Genomic DNA, 22,356 nt, shown 5'->3' with positions numbered 1-22,356 from the left:
CCATGTATGCCAGCTGTGGAAACCCTGCACATTGCAGAGGATTCTGTGCTTTGTTCTATGGTGCATTCTCAATTTATGTAGGGTATTCACCAAGGCTAAACAGCCTTCCGATTCCTGCGCTGAGGCTAGGGAAAGAAAAGTTATGGCAGATAAGGGGTCACTTCAGACATAATGCTAAACCATGGTTTGCTGTAGCCATTGGCGGTATTGAGATAGCACATTCCCGATCCTGCAAACCATGGTTTGGAGGATTGGACATGAGCTCTCTGCTCATGTGTTCCCCCCTCCCCACCACTCTAGCCACCATGGTCTTGAGTTAATGGAATATGTCCTGGTTTGAACAAATCACTGTTTGTTATGGATTGAGTTAACCTTCTAAATCAAGATTACAAAACATGGCTTAGATTTGCTTCTCTGATTTTCTTTTTCCATCTACTGAGCATTCTTGCTTCTATGGGACACAGATCTCTGGAGGCACACCAACAGGCTTCATCATGGTTTTTCAGCTTGGACTTTGTACACAAACATATTTACCACAAGCTATGATCACAAACAGCAGAATCCAAACCCAAGATCCACCAGGATGAGAGAATTTGAGGTTGTTGGATCATGGGCTTTCCCAGCTGAGATACCCCAGCAGAAGTCCATCACCCTGACTCAACTGGGGCTCTGCTTAGTCGGCATAAATTAAACCAGTGTAATTTAAGTTGGCATATGTCCCCAAAAAAAGTTCTTGCAAGGTGGGACAAGACAAGGAGACATTTACACCTATTTCAAACCCTGTTCAACTAAGTCATGTGACTGAGGGCCCAGTCCTCAAAACCCAGGCCCACATTCACCTTCCAGCTCAGCCAGCAGTAGCCCCTCCCAGAGACTCCTGAGTTTGGAATAGGGGTAATTTATATGCCATAGTTAGGATTGCTCTGAAACCCACCTTAAATTTAAATAATCATTTCTGATCTGGATTGCTGACTGACTGCAAACCATGGTTTTGCCAATCCATATATCACACCAAGCCATAGGTCAGCTTTCTTAACTATAGCTTAATGTGATGTTTGAACTAAGCCAGCTGAATGCTCTCAGTGAGGAACCCCTGGGGAGTTTCTGAGGATCTCTGGGGTTCCCAGGAACATAGTTTTTGACAGTCACTTATTCAAACCCACAGTGAATGCATTTAAAGTGGAATATATTGGTTAATCAAGGAAGGGAATTTTATTGTAAGCTGTTGAAGGCCTATTCCCAACAATAATCTCAGTTTCTTGAATGGTCACGTAAAAGTTTTCTCATCCAGCGTGGAATGAAATTGCAGACAACTTGCCATATGTCTGTATGACATTTTAATGACTTGTGCTTAGCAGTGTTGTCTGTCCAACACTTGACAAGCTTTTCATAATGTAAAAATTGGCTCAAAATGGCTAACCAAGGCATTTGTCTTCAAATTTCAATAAATCTGTTTGACCTTTTATTAAAGAAGTAAAACAAAGGGAGAGTATGGAAGTTATTAAAAAATACAGAGCTGCTAAGACCTGAGCAACATATGACTTAGATTGCCTCATCACAGCTGAAATCCTGTACCCACTTACATGGGAGTAAGTCCAGTTGAACGTAGTAATGCTTACTTCTGAGTAGACATGCCTAGTTTCACACTGTAAGGCTGCACTCCTGTGGACACTTACTTCAGAATAAAAATGGATAGGATGTTTACGCAGATACAGTTATACTTGTGTCCTGTTTCTGGGATTTCCATAGGCATCTGTTTAGCCACCGTGACAAGAGAATGCTGACCTGATCCAGCAGGGCACTTTTTAAGTTCTTACAGGGTGGGACTGCAAGCTTCATTTTGTCTTTTGAATGTAGGCTGAAAAACAACAGGAAAAAAGTGCATAGCTAAAGCAGAATCTGAGCCAGAATAAGCTTAGAATGGTTGCATCATTTCTGAATAGCACCAAAAGCAAGAAGCTCATGAACTGTAAGCTGCCCAATCATGGTAGTAGTAGATTTTTCTGTGCAAAACAACGTCAACAAAACTCTTGATGGTTATTCTTGAGGGATAATACAAGCCTTCTTGGCCTCAGGGTGAGTGAGGAAATTTAAAGAGGGAATGCTGTAACTCAGTAATAAAGCACACCCTTTGCATGTAGAAGATCTTTGGTTCTATCGCTGGCATTTCTAGGTAGCACTGGAAAAGACCCCATATATTAATTACATATTTATTGCTTCTTTTACTTCTCATATATTGTATTTTATTTTATTACAATTGGAATAGAATTCAAATTACAGTACAATAAAATACAATATAAGAAATAAAAGAATAAAGATGCAATTAAAGATCAATACAATTTTTGATCCGATGGATGTGGTCTCCTGTCTTCAACTACTAATCCACAGACGTGCCACGGACCACCTGAATAAAGCTTGTGGACCACAGTTTAGGAAACCCTGACAAGGAACTAGATGAACCATTTATCTGACTTGTGCCAAAGCCAATAAAAATTCTCATAAGCGCTCCATTGCTCAACTCTGTAAAGTGGTTCATTGTTAATTTTAGTAAGGAGTTAATATATTGGATACAGAATTCTTGATAAGCACTATTTATTGTCTGTGACATTAAAAAATAATCCAGTTCCCACTTTTTATCAGCTATTATCACAAAATTAGGATTTCCTGGAAAAGTGTAGCAGCTCTGCTTGGTTCTGACCTTGGCAGAGGAAGTCTGATGCTAAAATAGAACTGAAATGAGCACTGAGCATTGCTTAATTAGAAAAAGCAAACCTGGAGAATATGTTCTTTGACCAATCAATAGATGCAAAAGCATAAATAAAGTACTAAATAAAGTACTAAATGAACATCATGTATTTTTATGACATAAATATGTAAGGATTTTAAAACTTTACAAGGAAGAAGTCTGTGGCCTAATAACCAAACGATTTTATGTGACTTCACAACACTAAAAGGCAGATGCTGTGCATGATATCACATCAATGTACTCTGAAACATCTAGCTGTGCTGACTGCATCACAGCATTGAAATACAGAGATATGGTTGCCCCAAACCTTGAAAGCCTGAAGATGAAGACTGTTTACAACAGATGTGTTATAGAAAATATGCCAAACACGTTTTGACATATAAAGTCTTCTTCAGTGGCATATAATTGGAAAAGGGCATCTCTTTGTGTGTGGGCTCTTTTATTTGTTCTTTTTCATTGTTTAATTAGATACATACATATTTGCATAACAGGCAGTTGATCAGAACAAATGAACACGTGATATTTACACTTGGACACACAGGTGCAGGGATACTTGCAGGTAACCCATAGCAGAAGTTCCTTGGATGGAATTGGACGTCTGTTAATTCTTTGCCGGCTGCTTTTATAAAGCTGCCAGATTTTGATCCAAGCAATGGTCCATCTAACCTGCGGCCCTGCGCTGTTGTTGGACTCCAGCTGCCATCAGCCTTAACCAGCATGGCCAGTGTCGGGGATGATGGGAGTTGTAGTGCAGCAACAACTGCAGGGCTGCACATTAGCCACCCTGATCTGGCCCAGTTCTGTCTACATTGGTAGTGGCCCACACAGAGAGGTCTTCACCCACCCAGCTACCTGATATCTTTTAGGGAGATGCAGGGAATTGAATCTGAGACCTTCTGTGTGCAAAGCAGCTTCTCCTGCTTAATAACTCATAGGGCAGCAGTTCTTAGTAGACACAGGAGTACTTGATTATAGTCTTTGGCTGCATGTTTATTTATTTATTTTTATTTTATTTATTATTTGATTTATATCCCGCCCTTCCTCCCAGTAGGAGCCCATGTTAAGACCACCATTATCACATATCCCACATCACTGAATGTTGCTGTGTTTATGGAAATGGTGTACTCACCGTGTGGCTGGTAGCTATAGATAAGTGTCTTTACAGATACATTTTTAAAATTAATAACAGCAAAAGATTGATGGCTAGTTCACACATGGTTGCGCAGCACTCATTGCTCCCAATTAAAAGTGTGAACTAACACTATTGAAAAGTACTGCATTTGGGTTGATACTAAATTTGTTTTTCTATTTAATCACTGATGACTCATCCGCATGTGCAGTTCACAACTTGATCCTGAAGCCATCAAGTGTTGAACATACTTCGTGTGTGAACCATCCCACAGTGTGATAGGAAGGTGAGGAGACTGATATTAACACACACACATGCAATTGTGCTTTATTCATTGTATGTTTACCTAGGCTCTGAATCACTAAACAAATCAGTCCAGTAAATCAAAGCTTATATTAATTTAACACAGTCCTAGCCATGCGTATGTGTTAGCAGCTGAGATACAAACATTCCAGCAAGCAAAAAAAGGCAGCATCTGAAGCCTGCAAAAGTCTTTTATTTATTTTTATGTAGTGTTGGTGACCCTGAGATTGTTTGGTCATCTCATTCTCACAGGAAGAAGATTGCACTTCCAGTTTGGATAGGATAGGAATTTGACCTCTAGCCTTCAATTCATCAGCAAGACGTTACTGTCTTCCTGGCTCATTTATTTGTTTAAAAATACAGATAGCACAAAAAATACTTGGTTATCCAGTCTTAAATTGATTTTCTTGATGATCTGGAATATAGAAGGGGTGGGGACATGGATTTTTTTTTAAAAAAAATCAAATGGGCCAACATTTTTCTGTAAGGATAACTGCTATCAAATTTTAGTTTGTGTTTATTTCCTGCAGGGCAACCATGCTTTAAACAGCTGCATAGCATATTCATGGATTGGATCCACACTTAGTCATACTTAAAGTAGATCCACTGAAATGAATGGGACTGTATCATGACTAATTTAAGTCCCACTGAATTCAGTGGGTCTATTCTAAGTATTATTGTGAACCAAATCCAGAATCTGTTACCCTTACAGTTGCCCTCATTACAGCTTTATCTGGCACTGAGATGCAATAATGGAAACATTCAGTAGCCATTTAACAGTGAAAAGCATAGGAACCCTGTTAGAAAAGCTAGTGATCCTAAATTCAGATGGACTGTGCTATCACCAACACAGTAGCTGCTTGGGCAAAACACTTAACTTTGGTTTATTGTTACAGGAAGTGAACTTTGGTCTTGCATGCTCTCCCCCGCCTCTCTCCACTAGGAGGAAGAGATTAGAACCTTCCATTTTGAAATAACCATGTTTGAACCCTAAGCTGCATGTGGTTAATCTTAAAATGATGGTTTATTGAAATATGCCAGCTTCATAAACAATGTTTGAAGTTTGCCTGTTTTAGTAAACCATAGTTAAGCATAACCACATGCAGTTTAGGGTTCAAGCGTAACACAAAACTGTGGTTAATTCAAACTGGAAGCTACTGTTTTCCCTGTGGCTGTGCCAAAGGGAACAGTGTGCAAAGTGTAAGACTCACCTGAGTTGATTCCGTAATAATAAACCATTGTTTACTGTTGTGTCTGAAGGCAGCCAGTGTATTATGCAGGGACTAAAGTCTAGCCAGATCTGACTTGAATCACTAATTAAAAACAGCTGCATTTAAAACAAAGTTGCCAATAAAAATCTCTCTCAGGGCCACAGTTGATATTAGGAATATTAGGTAATATTACCCTGATGGCCCTTAAAAAAACAAAAAAAAAACAGAAAAGCACTTTCCACAGGAGCAAATAGGATTGGAGTAATGGCACTTCGTCTGCCATTTGCAAGCAATTTCCCTTGCCAGATGGCTTCTCCCCATGTATATTGGAATTCAGGGTGGTACTGGCAGAGTAATTAAGAGACAGCAGGGAAAGGATTTATTTATCTATTTAAAATATTTTCATTTTATGCCCTTCATTACCAAGGAGATCCCAGAGCAGGATGCAATAAGTTTGTATTTAAGCAAACCTTCTACAACTCTAGCAGCTATTATTCACCAGTTGGAATTGGTATTTCCTTTTTTTTTTAAGTGAAATTTTGTGTACAACTTGTAGCTCAGTTTTCAGCTGTATTGCTGAGAGTTGTTTGGCTTTTGCGCCCTCCAGATTCTATCACTTTCTGGTGCCTCCCTGTCTCTTGAGCAGTCTGGTGAAGAGCAGGGCCAACTCTGAAGAGTGGTGAAGGTGGGCATTTGCTGTGGGCAAAGGAATGGCTTAAGTGCTTGGAGCCCCAACACATTAGGCTTTGCACAGACCACCCAATGAAGTCAGAGGTGCATGAGAGACTTCTCAGTTTGCACACTTTCCCTCTTTCAGGCTAAAAGTGGAAGGTATCCCTTGATGGTCAGACAACATTGTAGTTGTTTGTATATGCCTATTTGCATTTAGAACTGGAGTTGTGAAATGCCCTTTTTTCTCCATCCTGCTCTCAGTCCTGGATGTGAGCTGAGCTGGAAGAAAAGTGCCCTGTTCAGTGGCACTCCCCTTGCCTGATATACCCCACTCCCCAAACTCCAGGACCGAATAATAGCAAAGGTTGAAATGTTGAACATCTGTTGAGGAACATTTAGAACTTTTTGCCACAGACTAAGAACCTCCACATCCCAGTGGGCGACCTCTGGCAGGTATATTGGAGACTCTAATATAAAGTAACATAACTGCTCTAAGCGTTATGGATGGAGTGCCATACACTAACCATATGGGTGGGGTAACATATATACCAAACCTCCTCCTGAAAAAATGAAATGTATTTTGGACTTTGTTGTTGAATGTGCCTTCAAGTCAATTACGACTTATGGTGACCCTATGAACCAGTGACCTCCAAAAGCATGTCATAAGCCACCCTGTTCAGATCTTGTAAGTTCAGGTCTGTGGCTTCCTTTACGGAATCAATCCATCGCTCGTTTGGTCTTCTTCTTTTTCTACTCCCTTATGTTTTTTCCAGCATTATTGTCTTTTCTAGCCAAACATGTCTTCTCATGATGTGTCCAAAGTATGATAACCTCAGTTTCATCATTTTAGCTTCTAGTGATAGTTCTGGTTTAATTTGTTCTAACACCCAATTATTTGTCTTTTTCGCAGTCCATGGTCTGCACAAAGCTCTCCTCCAGCACCACATTTCAAATGAGTTGATTTTTCTCTTATCCACTTTTTTAATTGTCCAACTTTCACATCCATACATAGAGATGGGGAATACCATGGTCTGAATGATCCTGACTTTAGCGTTCAGTGTTACATCTTTGGACTATGACGTTAGAAATCTTGCTTGCTCAAACAGACAGGCTGAATTGAATTTCAGTATAGGCAATATGTTTGACATTGCTGCCATCTAGTGCCAGCAACTCTTTTCCTGTAGTACAAAATAGTTTTTAAAATAATAATAACAACAGTAATGAAAAAGCACTTGCTAATCTGAAGATAACATTTGAGTAGCATTTTAATAGTAAATGCATGAGGGCAACCTGGAGTTTCAGAAAGCTTAAGGTTTGCATTTTTAGACATTCTGCCAACACTCAAGCATTATCAATAAGGGTGAAATTTACTTGACATAAGGTTTGCTCACAAATTTATGGCTCCTGTTTAAGATGGTGACGCAAATGAAATAAACAAAATCTCTCAACGTTTCTTCTCTTGATGGGTTTGCCCTAATCATCGGCTACATTCTCCCTTTGCTAGATTTGTTTAAAACTGATTTAAAGGTTGCCTTTCCACATTGCAATAAACCACATTGTATGATCTTCCAACTTGCCTCACCATTAACTATCCTAAGAGTTCTCTATTATTAACTGTCCTGTCACCAGGAAACCACTCTGTCTTGGAGCTGGTGGTGAGGGCCTGCACCTGGTGTTGAGCCAAGGAGACAGTAAACTAGGGTTGCTGCTAGTGTATTGTCCACCCTGCTGCCCAGCAGCTTCTCTGTCCAAGCTGGTGAAGGCCATCTCGGGTGTGGTATTGCAGGAGCCCAGAACGATAGTCCTGGGTGATTTCAATGTCTGTGCTGCCTCTAGTGTTCTGGCTCTGGACTTCATGGCCTCCCTGATTACCATGGGGCTGTCTCAAGTTGTCACTGGCCCGACACATAGGGCAGAGCACACCCTCAACTTGGTTTTTGCTCCAGATGGAGGAAAGGGTGGTCTGGAGATGTCACCCCATTGTCATAGTCAGACCACTTCCTGGTGAAGTTTAGACTTACGGCTCTGATCCTCCCCTGCAGGAGTGATGGGCAAATTAAGATTATCTGCCCCCAGTGACTAATGGAATCCACTGAATGCCCTGGGGGAGTTCCCAGTAGATAGAGTAGGTGACCCTATTGAAGCCCTTGTCATGCTGTGGAACAGTGAGGCAACGTTGGGCTCTTGACACAGTTGCCCCCAAGCAGCCTCTCTGGCATTGTGGAGCCTGGTTTGCACCCTGGTACACCAGTGAGCTAAGCGCAATGAAACAGGCTGGACAACAGCTAGAGTGCAAGTGGTGAAAGACGTACTGTGAGGCTGATTGGGAATGAGCAAAACATCATAACCGTACCTACTGTGCAGCAGTAAGGATGGTGAAGAAGGCCCACTTCTCTGCCACCATCGCATCCTCAAGTAGCTGTCCAGTGGAGCTTTTCCATAATGTCAGGAGTCTGTTGACATCAACTCCAGCAAATGGAGTTTAGACCCTTCGGAAGCCCACTGTGAATTGTTTGCAAGGCATTTCGAGGATAAAGTTGCTCACCTCCATAGCGATCTCTGTCCACATCTAGTGTAGTCCCCAGTGAGGTGTTCAATGCAACGTCTGCTGCAACTTCTTGAGAATGGTTTCAGTTGATGCGACCTGATGACATAGACAAGGTGCTTGTGACGATGCGGCCAGCAACGTGCCCTTTCGACCCTTGCCCTTCTTGGCTTATTAAAGCTTGCCGAGGGTGTGACCGAGTGGATCCAGAGTGTGGTCAACGCTCCATTGTGGGAGGGAGTGGTTCCAGCCGCCCTGAAAGAGGCAGTGATTTGACCACTCCTGAATGGCCCAGAAAAGCACTTTCCACAGGAGCAAATAGGATTGCAGTAATGGCACTTTGTCCGCCATTTGCAAGCAATTGCCCTTGCCAGATGGCTTCTCCCCATGTATATTGGAATTCAGGGTGGTACTGGGAGAGTTAATTAAGAGACAGCAGGGAAAAGATTTATTTATCTATTTAAAATATTTTCATTTTATGCCCTTCATTACCAAGGAGATCCCAGAGCAGGATGCAATAAGTTTGTATTTAAGCAACCCTTATACGACTCTAACAGCTATTATTCACCAGTTGGAATTGGTATTTCCTGACTTCCCAGGAGGATCGCTCCGCCTGTGCTGCCTCTGAGACGGGCTCCCGTCTTGGATGAAACTTTTTCAGTTTTAAAACCAGTCAGAAGGGCTTTTTGACTGGGGATAATTTCTTTCGGATAAGGAAGAAACGTAGAGATTTCCCACACAGCTTTGTTGTGTTTGTTGGAGACTGGAATTCATTAGAATTGTCTGTGAAAGAAGGTCTTCCAGCAGCTCGGACGGAGCTAGGATTTCTAGCTAGCTCAGCTGATTAAGTGAGCCGTTTTTTTTTCTTCAAAGAAAAACGGATTAACAGGCAAGCATTCTCCTGTCTACGCTCATTATTTTGTTATCTATACAGCTAAAGAGATTTGTCAAAGAACCAGCAATTAAGAAACCCTGGCTGAGTCATAACCTTCTCTTTTATTCACGGAACTGAGGGGAAGAAAATAAAAATAGCCTATCTTTTTTTTTATTGCAAAAAGCTGGCATGGAAATCAGCATTATAAAGATTACAAATGGATGAGGGGTTTCTAATTGGAAGAGAACAATTTTTTTTTTATTTATAAGACTTTTGAGTAATATATGTCTGGGACTATTTTTTCCGGTCTACTTTTTTTTTTTTTGACGAATCTGCTCATTCTTTCTGCTACTAGTTATTTGGATGCTGTGAACTAAAGCTGTTTTTGCACTTCTGGACATATAAGAGATAAGGAAGTCCGTGCTGTCTAGAGTGTGACATCAGTTGGTTTGAAAGATTAACTCCTTTGTAATTGGATAAAGAAATAAACTGTTCTTTGCTTGGGACATTGAAAATTGAAGGAGTTTTGTTCCTTTGGTTTTAAGAATGACAATTAAGGAGATGGTTGAGACCATGGATGTACAAGAAGGGACTTTATCTTTAGATATGTTTCAGAAAATAATGAATGGGATTAAGCTAACAAAACAGGAACTGAGAAATAACAGACAAGCGTTGAAAATTGAATTTGGCGAAATGAGACAGGAGCTGAAAGAAATTCAGGATTCTATGAGAAAGGAGAATAAAGATAGATCTGGAAAACCAAAAAAGGATGAAAGAAAAATTAAAGGCAAGGTTCAAACTATGGAGATTGGATTAAATATGGACTTGGAAAAAGATTTGGATTTCCTGGCTGTGATGGATCCTGGAGACAAATATTACGGTTTGGAACTCAGCGCTGTCCCTGAAGGAATTGATGAAGAGATTGGAGATAAAGATATTATCAGTTCAAAAAAATTCTTGGACTGGAAGGATTTGATGGAACTTGAAATGGAGAAAGTTTACAGAATTAATCCCTGTTTTGTGTCAATGGAAAAACCTTCAAGAGATGTGCTAGTGTATTCTGTAAAAAAGAGGAACAGAGATGCGGCTTTGCAACAATACTTCAGTGATACGTTCGGAATTGATGGCAAGGAAATATCTGTGATAAAGGAAATTCCTATCAGACTCTTATTATATGACTATGACAGCAAGATTATTGGGTGCGTAAAGATGGAAGATGGAACCAACACGGATAATGGAAGAAGAGCGATTTGAAATTACTGGACTTAGTAGACTTGATGAGTTGGATTAATTGACATGTCTATCTAGAAAAAAATTGATGGACATATATCTCAAGGATTGGAAACTTCTCTTTGACTTTTTGTGGAAGAATAAAATGATATGATGTTAATGAGATTTGATACCAACTAAGATAACCGCTGGAGGAAGGTGATTTTATAATCTATTAAGAGACAGGCTTGTTATATATTATAGACTTATAGCTGAACTACGACAAATCGGAAGTCAATAGTTTTTTTTCTTTTTTTATTGTATTAGTTATTAATTTGTGTTTTTTCTTTTTGTATTGTTTTGGTTTTGAAAATTTGAATAAAAATTAATTGAAAAAAAAAGGAATTGGTATTTCCTTTTTTTTTTTAGTGAAATTTTGTGTACAACTTCTAGCTCAGTCTTCAGCTATACTGCTGAGAGCTGTTTGGCTTTTGGCACCTACCTTTTGGAATTCCCTCTCCTTAGATATTAGACAGTCACCATATCTGTTATCTTTTCGGTGCCTACTGAAGACCTTCCTCTTTCAACAAGCCTTTTAAGTAGAGACCTTATCCCAGTCTGCATCTGTGTTGGAATTGCTTTTTAATATATTTTTAAACCTACTTTTTTAAAATGCTTTTATGTTTTTAATGGTTGTTGTGTTTTAATATATTTTGAAGTCTGTTTTTATGATGTTTTAAAGTGTTTTTAGTGCTTTTGTTTGCCGCTCTGGGCTCCTACTGGGAGAAAGGGCGGGATCTAAGTCAAATAAATAATAATAAATTATACTGCATGTCTGCTTTATAATTCATGTGTATGTGTGCATATATAGCCCTAACCAGCTTGGGCTTCAAATATTTGAAAGAGCTCCTCCTTCTCTATAGACCAGCCCATGGATTAAGATCAGTGGAGGAGGCCCTCCTAGTGATTCTACTGCTCTCAGTGGTTTAGGGGGTGGCAGCTTGTAAGAGGGCATTCTCAGTGAATGTGACAGAAGTGCATCTGGCACCATCTGTTTACCGCTTTCATTGGTTGCTGAAGATGCACTTTTTTACCATAGCTTTTGAAAACTGATTTTGATTTTGGTTTTCCCCCTGTAATGTGTTATATGGATTATTGATTTGGGAGTTATGGGGGAGGTTATTTTTTACTGTTTAAATTGTGTTTTATATGCTGTAACCCATCCTGGGACTTTCTGATAGAGGACAGGGTGATGATGATGATGGTGATGATGATGATGATAATAATAATAATAATTTATTTTTCAGCTTTTGGCATTTCTTCAGGGATTATTTACTTTTTACCATGAGGGATATGAGCTGGCCCAGGAGTTTGCACCATACAAGCAACAGCTGCAGTTCAACTTACAGAATGTAAGACAGAGCTGCGTTTACAATAGCCTCACAGATAATTGAATTTCAGTGTAATGAAAGTAATGCTGGCAGTGCTCTGTTGTGATGCTAAAATCTCTTGAAAACAAACCAAGGGAGCTCATGCATAAATGCAAGATACTTCATGTATTGCTTAGTCATGACGAAACTCGCTGCCTTGGGAAATCCAGTTATTGATTTAATGTCTCTAAGCTTTAAATTAGTACAACTTGCTCTGCCCTTGGTTCACAAAAACAATCCCATTCAGGATATCCAGTCAGTTAAATGGGCTTAAGCAAAGTCATGTATAAAGCCTACCCTGAATACAGAGCTGGACTGATCAGCTCACACGTCTGATTTGCCCCTAAGCAGAGCTGCTTACACTCTACTGGCAAGGGGAGGGGGAGAATAAAATCATATGCTCGGCCAACCCAATTTTGGAGTCTAGCGACAAATTTCGACAGCCCTATAAATTATCCACATTGAGCAAAGTTTGCATATTTTAAATGCAGTTTTTACTATTTTGCATTATTTTGGTTTTGCTAGACATGGAGAAGATATAGGACACTGAAGCACCCGCTCTGGGCAAATAAATAAATAAATAAAAGGTATTATCTGGCCACGCGTGGGGCTTCTGAAAGCAGGAGTAATTGCTCACACTTATGTACACTTGTAGCTATATAAAGGAAAGTAGACACATTATTTGAAAATAAAAATAATTAAAAATCAGGTTTTCCATGTAGCAAAATGTTACACCAGTGCCACATTCTGAGGCCTGGGGGCCAAATGCAGCCCTCCAGGCCTCTCCGTCTGTCTCTCAGAAAGGCCACACCCTCTCTTCCCAGGTCATACCCCTCACTGACCCTGCTTTGAACCCTGATTTGCCTGGTTGGAATAATGCCTCTTGCTTGGATGGAGGATAGAATGTGTGCATGATTATGTGTACAGTAGGGCCTCACTCATACGGCGGGTTACGTTCCGGACCCCCGCTGTAAAGCAAAAACTGCTGTAAAGTGGAACTCATTGAATAGAATGGCGCGCAATGCCTGAAAACCGCTGTAAAAGCTGAACAAGCGCCGTATGAGTGGGGCTTTAGTCTAATTGCGTCTAATTGAGACCGCTGTATTAGCGAATCGCTGTAAAGTGAAGCGCTGTAAAGCAGGGCCCTACTGTACATAATCTTGTACCCATTGTACAAGGGTAAAATTTACATTCATTGCTCTCTCCACTTTTGCCTCTGGCCCCACCCACCACTAACATGTGCCCCCCTCCTAAAGGTTGCCCAGAAGGAAATGTGGCCTATGTGCTTAAAAACAATATTCTCCACCCCTGATTTTAGATTACCAGCACCAAGTGTCAACTCCAGATCTAAGGAGAGGGGGGCTCAGACAAAATGACTTCAGTAACCCCCTCCTGAGTGGGCTCATCTTTATGCCATCCTGGCCTTCTGCTGGGAGGAAGGGCGGGATATAAATCAAATAATAAATAAATAAATGCCACTGTCACCACCAGGGCTGTGGAGTCAGTATGGTACGCCAAACCTTCGACTCCGACTCCTCTATTTTTCTACTGTCCGACTCCTTCATAAATGGCAAATGTATATTAATTAGTAATAACAAATTTACTGTAGTAAAATGGTAGCACAAGGCATTTCATCACCACCACATGAATCATCAGGCTACTTAGATTGATAGAACATAAAATACATTTATTTGATTAAAATTTCTGAACAAGAAAACTTTCCTAAATTCCTATGAAAGTAAATATGCAACAAGCTATGCATTTAATAAATTTAAAAAAAGGTTTTTAACAGAAACATAGGATATACCTTAAAACTAAAGAATATATAAAATCAAGACTAACAGAACATAATACATAAGCTGTCCTCTACTTACAAACTTTTTATAATTACATTACCAAATGCTTTCCTATAAATATATACACTACTATGTATGGTAAATCTAAGAGAAATTTGATTAATTACAGAAACATAGGATATTTCTTCTTTAATAAACATAAGTACAAAATTAGGACTAATGGACCACAAAATATGTTTATCTGAGCAAAGAACCTGAACAAAAAATGCTGTCAGATGAAAATATACAATACACTGTTATGCACTTAATATTTTTAATAAATCTATGAAGAATTTGTCTTCAGAAAAAGAATCGCCTCAGTCAGATCCTCCATCATGGATGCCCTCAAATCTGATCTAATTATTCTAAGAGCAGAGAACAACCTCTCAACACTAACTTGGGTCGTTGGCAAAGCAGTAACCACAAGGGCAACATCTCTGATAATTTCAGGAAATAAGGGAATGGCTTCTTGCACTGTTAGTTTTGATGAACGATCTTTTCTACTTCTTTTAGTGAAAGTGAGAAATTTAGCTGAAATTTACTCACTTTGTTCTCTTATGGGTTTGGAGGAATCCTTTTCTATGCAGCGACGCTTTGCACGCTCCTTGTGATCCAAATATTTTTCAAATTCAAATTCATCCTCAGTTGATGAGGCTGAAGACATGGCAACACTTAACTACATCTTCCTCCTGACATTCCTGTAACCCAGTCATCTTAACTGCTACCTCAAACAGAGCATCTTTCCCTTTAGTCAGCTGTTCATCATCCAGCAGAATCCATTGCATTGGGTCTACATAAACAGCTGCCCAAAGAATCTTGTTTTGCAATAATAGTGCCTCTTCGTTTCATTGAAGCAGCAATGCCATCTGCAATTAACCCTCCTCTTTGGGACAGGCGAAACATCAGGTTCTTCCACTCCTTCAAGAAAATGCTGGAGTTAAGTCCTCAGCTTGTAATTTTTTAGTCACTGTAAATGGGTGATGAAGCAACTCTTCCAGTTCGGTCACCTGTGTCCACTGACCTTCGCTTAGCGTCACTTGAGGGTTGGCCATGTCCACAAGAAAGGGTTTCAGGTCAAGCAAGCGCTGAATCATTAAGTAGGTACTGCCCCAGCGTGTGGCTTGATCTAAAATTGCCCCTTTTCCAGCGCGTCTCTTCAAAATGGAATCAACTTTAGCTGTTCTGGCAGCAGTAACTAATTTCCTCTCCTTGCCAATCAGAGCAGCAGCATGTCCTTCTTTCAGACTGTCTCTTATTGCCAGCTGCTGTGTGTGCGCAACACAGCGCATGTGATGAATTCAGGAGAGTTTTGAGGCAGCTTCAACGAGATCATCTAAAGGATCATCATTTTGTTGTTGTTGTTCTGTAGCAGCTTCAGTTTGTTCCTCAGCTGCAGGAGTGTGCTCTTCAATTTCAAACATTCCTATATCTCTGAAGTGTTCTTCTAGCTGTTGGTCACCTTCATTATCTGCAATCATTAGTTTAATTGTACTTAGCATGTTTGAAGCATTGTCAGTTACAATACAAAGAACTTGTTCTTTTTTAAGTTCATAATCTTGCAGAACCTTTTCCACTAAGACCTGGAGAAACTCGCTGGTGTGATGAGCTTCTGTGTCTTTTACTACCAGTGTCTTGGTAACTATTTCATTCTTGTCACAAACAAATCGGACATTGATGGCAAAATAGTTCACTCTGTGGCGTGTGCAGGCATCCATTTTAAGAAATACAAAGCGTCCCTTGAGAGTTTTTTAAAGTTCTTCCTTTTGGTTAAGGGCTTCATCAATCACTATTTTTCTAATACTGTCTCTTTCCAGAGAAACGCCAAGTTTGCGGGCCATTTCTCCATTCAGACCTATAAAAGCTGGTCGTGAAAATAATGATAAAGGCACACCATCCTTTGCAACAATTCTATGATATGATTTTTGAATGTATCTGCCATCATTGTTACAGTAACTTTGTCACTGACAAAATATCTTGTAACTGATGTCTGAGTGGTTTTCTGATCCTTTGCTTGGCTGGAAGTGTTGGGCATTAGTTCCTTGCTTTTGCTGTTATCTTTCTCATTCATAGCTTTGAATACTTCTGGATGAAAGCGCTGTAAATGTCTTTTTAAATTGGAAGCTCTCGTAGGAGCATTTTTATCGCTGCCTGAATATGCGCTGATCTTGGCATCACAGCATTTGTCTTCATCTGGGTCCTGTGTCATACACTGACACACAAAATGTTTTCCATCTTGAGTTATGGTGAAATGCTCAACTACAGCTGACTTCATGGGAAGCTTCTTTGACATTGTGAATTTATATTTAAAGAAAATTGTCATTCAAAATTACAAATATTTTTCCTGAAAAATAAAAAAGTATAAAATGATATATTTACCATATATTGTTATAATATTATAAGTTTTTATTTTGAAGTCGGAGTCGGTACATTTCTCCGACTCCACAACTCCGACTCCGATTCCACAGCCCTGGTCACCACTGCACATTCACTTGCCTTCTCCCTGTGGACCTAACCCACACTTGCCCAGTAGGAGATGGCAAGGCAAATAGAGGTTGCTCTTGTTGCTGCTTGAACATGTGCAGTTGCCCGGCAATGCCAACTTTGATGCTGGTGTTGCCAGTGTCCCAAGTAAAGTAGTTCACTGAAAATGCCACCCATTTAAAATAGTGAAATCTTTGAACCAAGCCGCTGGTGATAGTATGACTTGCAGTCAGAATTTCAGAATCCTTCTGCAGACTGGATAGGCAGACAGTAAGAGAGTTTAAAAATCCAGTCCCAGTCAAAGTATAGAACTCATTTTCAAACTCTGCCCATTAATACTGAGTTCTTCACCAGTTAGAGATAGAAGACATTTGGGTAATAAACACCAGATTGTCCAGCTTACACAGTTAGTAAGAACTGTGTTTCTTTTCTTTTTTTAAACTTCCCTGAAGGGAGCATAAACTTCTAATAAATGTGCCCACCTGCAGAAAATGTATTTATTTGACAAGATGTATATACTGCTCAATCAGAGAAACTTCTGAGTGGTTTACATGAAACAATGTAAAATACTCATAAGAAATCAAGTTTTAAAAATAAGTAGACATAAAATCGATCAATATAAATAAAATTAGCTTTAAAGCAAACACATGTAATGAAATGGCAAGCCTGTATGGGTTTCTCCAAACAAAAAGTTTTTAGCAGGTGTTGAAAACTGTACACAAACATGCCTGCCTAATATTAACAGTCAGGAAGTTCCAGAGAGTAGTTGCTGCCACACTAAAGGACTGATTCCTTGCAAGTGTTAAGCATGCATTATGTGGCACTTGTAAAAGTCCCAGCTCCGCAGATTGCAGCAGTCAAGTAGCTACATATGGGATAAGGTGATCCTTCAAGAAAACTGGTCCATGCATATTACTTTTACAGATGAACATCCTCTAGCAAAAGGAGTATGACATCTAAGACTTCTCTGTCGAGGAGGTCTGTTAGGGTCCCTTTGCATTATAGAGTCACGAGAGTGGCTGTATACTATAGCCAGCGTGGAGTTTTCACATTCTGCAATGTTAAATTGAAAATACTCCCATGCCATTCTGATGCTTCCCATAAGCTCATTTCAAAACAAAACCTTACAAAACTTATAGTCCTGAACTCAGAAACGTTTGCTTAACAACCCTCTCAATTTTCATGGCAATGCACAAACAGTCAGAGAGAATCGAGAGTTCAAAGTCTAAAAAGAGAGGAAAAAAACTCCAGAGCCCTTTTGGACTTTTTTCTGTCAGAGTTCTCATAATCTGTTGAAATTAATTAAAAATCAGCCATGTCCACAAAGTACCTGTAATCCTGATACTGACCTTGCCCCATACTCTGACCTTCATCTTCTGCAGTTTAAAAGTTAAAAAATGTCTGAGTTATTTTTAATTAATTTAATAAATTTTGCATTGAACTGAATGTTAATGTCGGGCATGCACAGTAAGAACCAATGGTCAGTGTTCTAAAAGCCAAACTCATAGCTGCTTGGCTTGGCTAATGAGGGTCCCACACCAGACTTTGATTTCACTTGAGACAGTCATGGCTTCCCCCAATGAATCCTGGGAAGTGTAGTTTGTGAAGGGTGCTGAGAGGAGACTCTTATTCCCCTGACAGAGCTCCAGTGGCCAGACTGGTTTAACGGTCAACCACTCTGACTGAAGCTCTCTGAGGGGAACAGGGCATCTCCTAGCAACTCTCAGCACCGTTCACTAACTACACTTCCCAGGATTCTTTTGGAGAAGCCATGGCCGTCTAAAGTGAAATAAAGGTCTGGTGTGGATGTGGCCAGGGACAGCTTTGGTTTAAATTTGGATGGGAGGCTACATGTGCCTGCTGTAGAATAAAAAGGTGGGGGAAACCCTGAAAAGCAATGATACTGTTCACAATGGTTTCCTTTTGGAAAGGAGCTTTCCCTCTACCCAGTGCCCACCCACCCAATCTCCCCTCCTCCTCCCCTCCCTGCCCTTCCCCCGGGTCAGTGTTGAACTATGACCTGGGAGACCAGGGTTCAAATCCCCACACAGCCATGAAGCTCACTGGGCGACCTTGGGCCAGTCACTGCCTCTCAGCCTCAGAGGAAGGCTATGGTAAAACCACCTCTGAACACCGTTTACCATGAAAACCCTATTCATAGGGTCGCCATAAGTTGGGATCAACTTGAAGGCAGTCCATTTCCATTTTCAAATATGATTGCACAGAAATAAATCCCACTGAACTCATAAAGTATGCAAATTATCAAACCCACCCTCCCTTTTCCTCCTTCCTATCCCCTCCCTCTTGCCCCTTCCCACCCCCTCCCTTTGCCCCTCCCATCCCCATCACATCCTCTCCTTCCCCTTCCACCTCCCCTTCCTCCTCCCCATGGTCAGTTTTACCTATCTTAAGCATGATTGCATGGGAGTAAATACCATTTAACTCTATAAGCATGCAAATGATCAGACCTAGCTTTCCCCTCCTTCCCCTCTCCTCTCCCTTCCCCTTTCTTTGCCCCCTCCAATCCGCTCCTTCCCCCTCCCCCTCCCCCTCCTCTTCCTCCATGGTCAGTTTTACCTATCCTAACTATGATTGCATAAGAGTAAATCCCATTGAACTCAATAAGCATGCAAATAATCAGACCTGACTTTCCCCTCCTTCCCCTCTCCTCTCCCTTCCTCCTCCCCTGCCACTCCAGCCCTCCCTCCCTCTCCCTGGTCAGTTTTACCTATTCTAAGCATGATTGGATGAGAGTAAATCCCACTGAACTCAATAACCATGGAAATGATCAAACCTGTCCTTCTCCTCCCCTCACCCTCCTGCCTGTTCCCATCCCCCAAATTCTTCCATACCAAATTCTTTCAAGCTCCACAGGAAATGGATTGGACTGTGAAAGACCAACCAAAATTGTGTTTGCGTTTTGACAAATTTGTAGGGCAATACAATATTTCAGAGAGGAGGTCAGGTCTCCTGCTCCCCTGGTGGTTCATTCACTATAGCTGCCCAATTTCCTTGCTTTTTAAAGTTTGATAGAAATATCTGTGGGCTATAGGTACGTTCTTAAACCACAAGGTTTTTTGCCTATTGGTGAACGTTATTGGAGTTGACAGGAGCCATTTCTCTTGTGACTTAAACCCATGCTGCTAAGGTAATGTTTGAAAGTCCAACACCTTGTGGGCAGGTCTGATCACACAAGTCCTTCTCATGTGGTTGCCACCCATCTGGGAGTCAGGGAAAACATCAGGTGGGAGGGCCTGTGTAACCGTCCTTGCTCACATAGAGCTTGTCTTTCAAACCTTTACCTCACTGGCATAGGAGAAAGCCAGATGAAAGTAGCTTATGTGCCATTGCAGTAAAGTTCATTCATTCAATTTAGCACAAATTGTATACTACTTAATAAAAAAACTAAACAATTTACATAAAATGGTATAAAATATCCTTTAAAAACAGGAATAACAGCTTTTTAAAAAGACATAAATTTGTCAAAACATAGATAAAATCAACAGTTTTTTAAACAAACAAATATACACAATAAAATCTCATGTCTAAGTAGGCTTGCCTAAACAAAAAAGTTTTTAGCAAGTGTCAACAACAGCACAACAAAGGTGCCTGTCTAATATTAATAGGCAGGGAGTTAATAAAGAGGCCCTTCATTGGCTGTGAAAATGTGACTATCTCATCAGAAATTACTGAACTTTCCTCTCATGCTAACTCAAGACAAACATTGGGGAAAGGTGGGAAGCAAAATGTGATCTTTGGGAATCGCCTCCCATTTTTATCACCCTTCAACAGAGATGTAGAAAAATGAAGGAAATAGCAGGGACGGGAAGGGAAGAAATTAATCACAAAGGATGAGGAAAGAACAAAACTCTTAACTTTTTAAAACACCAGAGGTCACTGTTGCATTGTTACCAGGGTCACCAGGCTCAGGGCCTGAGAATGATTCTGCATCTTTAAGAGAAGAGAAAATTCAGCCAAGTGCAGGTTTTCTTGCAATATTGTAATGGGGAAAACCTATGGTTTTTCCCATTACAGTGTTGCAAGAAAGCCTGCACTTGGCTGAATTTTCTCTTCTCTTAAAGATGCAGAATCATTCTCAGGCCCTGAGCCTGGCAACCCTAATTGTTACATACAACATATTCCCATTATGGGCTGTGTTGCTTACAACTCTAGCAGTAAAGGGTAACTTTTACTGTTAAGAATCTGCACCAAGCAAATAATATTTTAGCTAGGCCACTTAGAAAGCTCCTGGCTCACTGGGGGCTTCTAGCTCACACTTAGCCACTAGCACACACCAATTAGACGCAATAGCTTGAGTTATACCATAGGGAGATTCAGTGCCAATATTGGCCTTTTGAAAGTATGCTTGCTGTTGAAATTTCCTCCAAAAATGGAATTTGGCTTGTATTGTGTTAGTTCCAAAATATGTTTCTGGCATGCATATCTACACCTGTCATTCTTTTGACAAATCCACTGCATGTTCTTTCCAGAACAGAAAGTCTTCATTGTTACCATACCCCCATCAACAAGCATTAGATGTTCTCACAATATCTGGATCTCTTGCAATACTTTAATCCTCATATTCCTGACCACCTCTTGTAGTCTCATCAAATCTAGTGCTATCCAGTGTAGCAGTACACTCATATGTTCTTCAAAATGAAAAATTTACTCATCCTTTACAGTGCAATTCTATGCATGCCAACTCAGAAGTAACCCTACTGAGTTCAATGGAGCTTACTCCAAGCCCCTTGTGTATAAGATTGTAGCCTTAATCTACAAAATCCATGATGCAGTGTGATGTGCAAATGAATGAATTATTATGAATAACATTTCACAGTTCTGAAGAGCCTCCACATGATCCCACCTTATAGTTCCTAACACAAGGATCATGTGAAGAATTTTTGACCAGCACTGAATGGTAGAGTGGCCTGATACAAGAGGGAACGGGGCTTCTGCACCTTTAGTAGTTGTGATTCCCTCTTCTACATAATTATTAAAAGTACAGTAGCACTGTCCTTTCATCTGCTGCCACCACCACACTGCATGAATACATGTCCACTGCAACTTCTAGTGTGGCCACTCTTTGGTAGAAGGGGCTATGGGGGGGTAGAATAAACCTTTTGGTAGCTCTACAAGAAAGCTAAGTAGTATTGAAAACCACTCTGAGTTGGAACACACATTTCTTTTGCAGCAAAAGATTTGACCTAAGAGTTTTTTCTTCCTCTTTTTCCGTTTAGACACCTCACTGCAAAATAAGTAGCGGGCATAATGGTAGTGGACCAACCTGAGCAGGGGTTTGTGTGTCCTTAAAACATTGCATTCTATCATGTCTGAAACCCCTTTTATTTTTGAACCTCTTGAGAAATTATAAAGCTCATACAAGCAGTGTGCTAGAAGAACAGAAATCTTAGGGAAGCTTCCTTACAAAGGGTTAACATTTTTACTTTCTATTAAAAGACGAACTATTTCTTAGCTTCTGGTTCAGTGGCTGGCTAACAATAATAAATGCATAAAATGGCCACTTGACATGGATATGATAATGCCGCTGGCTTAAAGTCATGCTTGTTTTGTAGCAGGATACATTTCTCATTTAAGATACTTGATTGAGAAGTAATGTATTCGTTACTGCTTAGCTCTTTAATCATAGCCACTAATGGTGTCTTGCAGCTTTGGAGATATGCACAGCCATTATGAACCAGGCTTGTTTTGCATATTACTTGATTCATCCTCAATTTTCTATTCACTTTCCTAGATGCATCTTAAGAATAAGAGAAGATACTGAAAGATAGGTCCTTGAGGAAAAAAACTTGCATGCTCCCAAGTAGAGGGCTGGTGATCGGTGCCGGTGCTGCTTCATATGAAGCTGCCTTATATTGAATTAAGTTCATTGGTCCATACAGCCCACTATTGTCTGCCCTGAG

At 40.3% G+C, this 22,356-nt stretch overlaps 1 protein-coding gene across 2 annotated transcripts in view; it reads left to right on the top strand.

Annotated features, from left to right (window-relative positions):
• ARHGAP42 (Rho GTPase activating protein 42) overlaps positions 1–22,356 on the top strand; it is a 261,972-nt gene that overhangs the window by 170,400 nt on the left and 69,216 nt on the right. For both annotated transcript variants that reach the window (XM_061628763.1, XM_061628765.1), the window contains one exon: positions 11,997–12,101. In XM_061628763.1, coding sequence (XP_061484747.1) covers positions 11,997–12,101 — 105 coding nt within the window. The remainder of the gene's footprint in view (positions 1–11,996; positions 12,102–22,356) is intronic.

This window comes from Rhineura floridana, chromosome 5 (assembly GCF_030035675.1).
Source record: "Rhineura floridana isolate rRhiFlo1 chromosome 5, rRhiFlo1.hap2, whole genome shotgun sequence".
NCBI lineage: Eukaryota > Metazoa > Chordata > Lepidosauria > Squamata > Rhineuridae > Rhineura > Rhineura floridana.
Note: the sequence above shows the minus strand (reverse complement) of the source record. Positions and strands in the feature narration are given on the sequence as shown.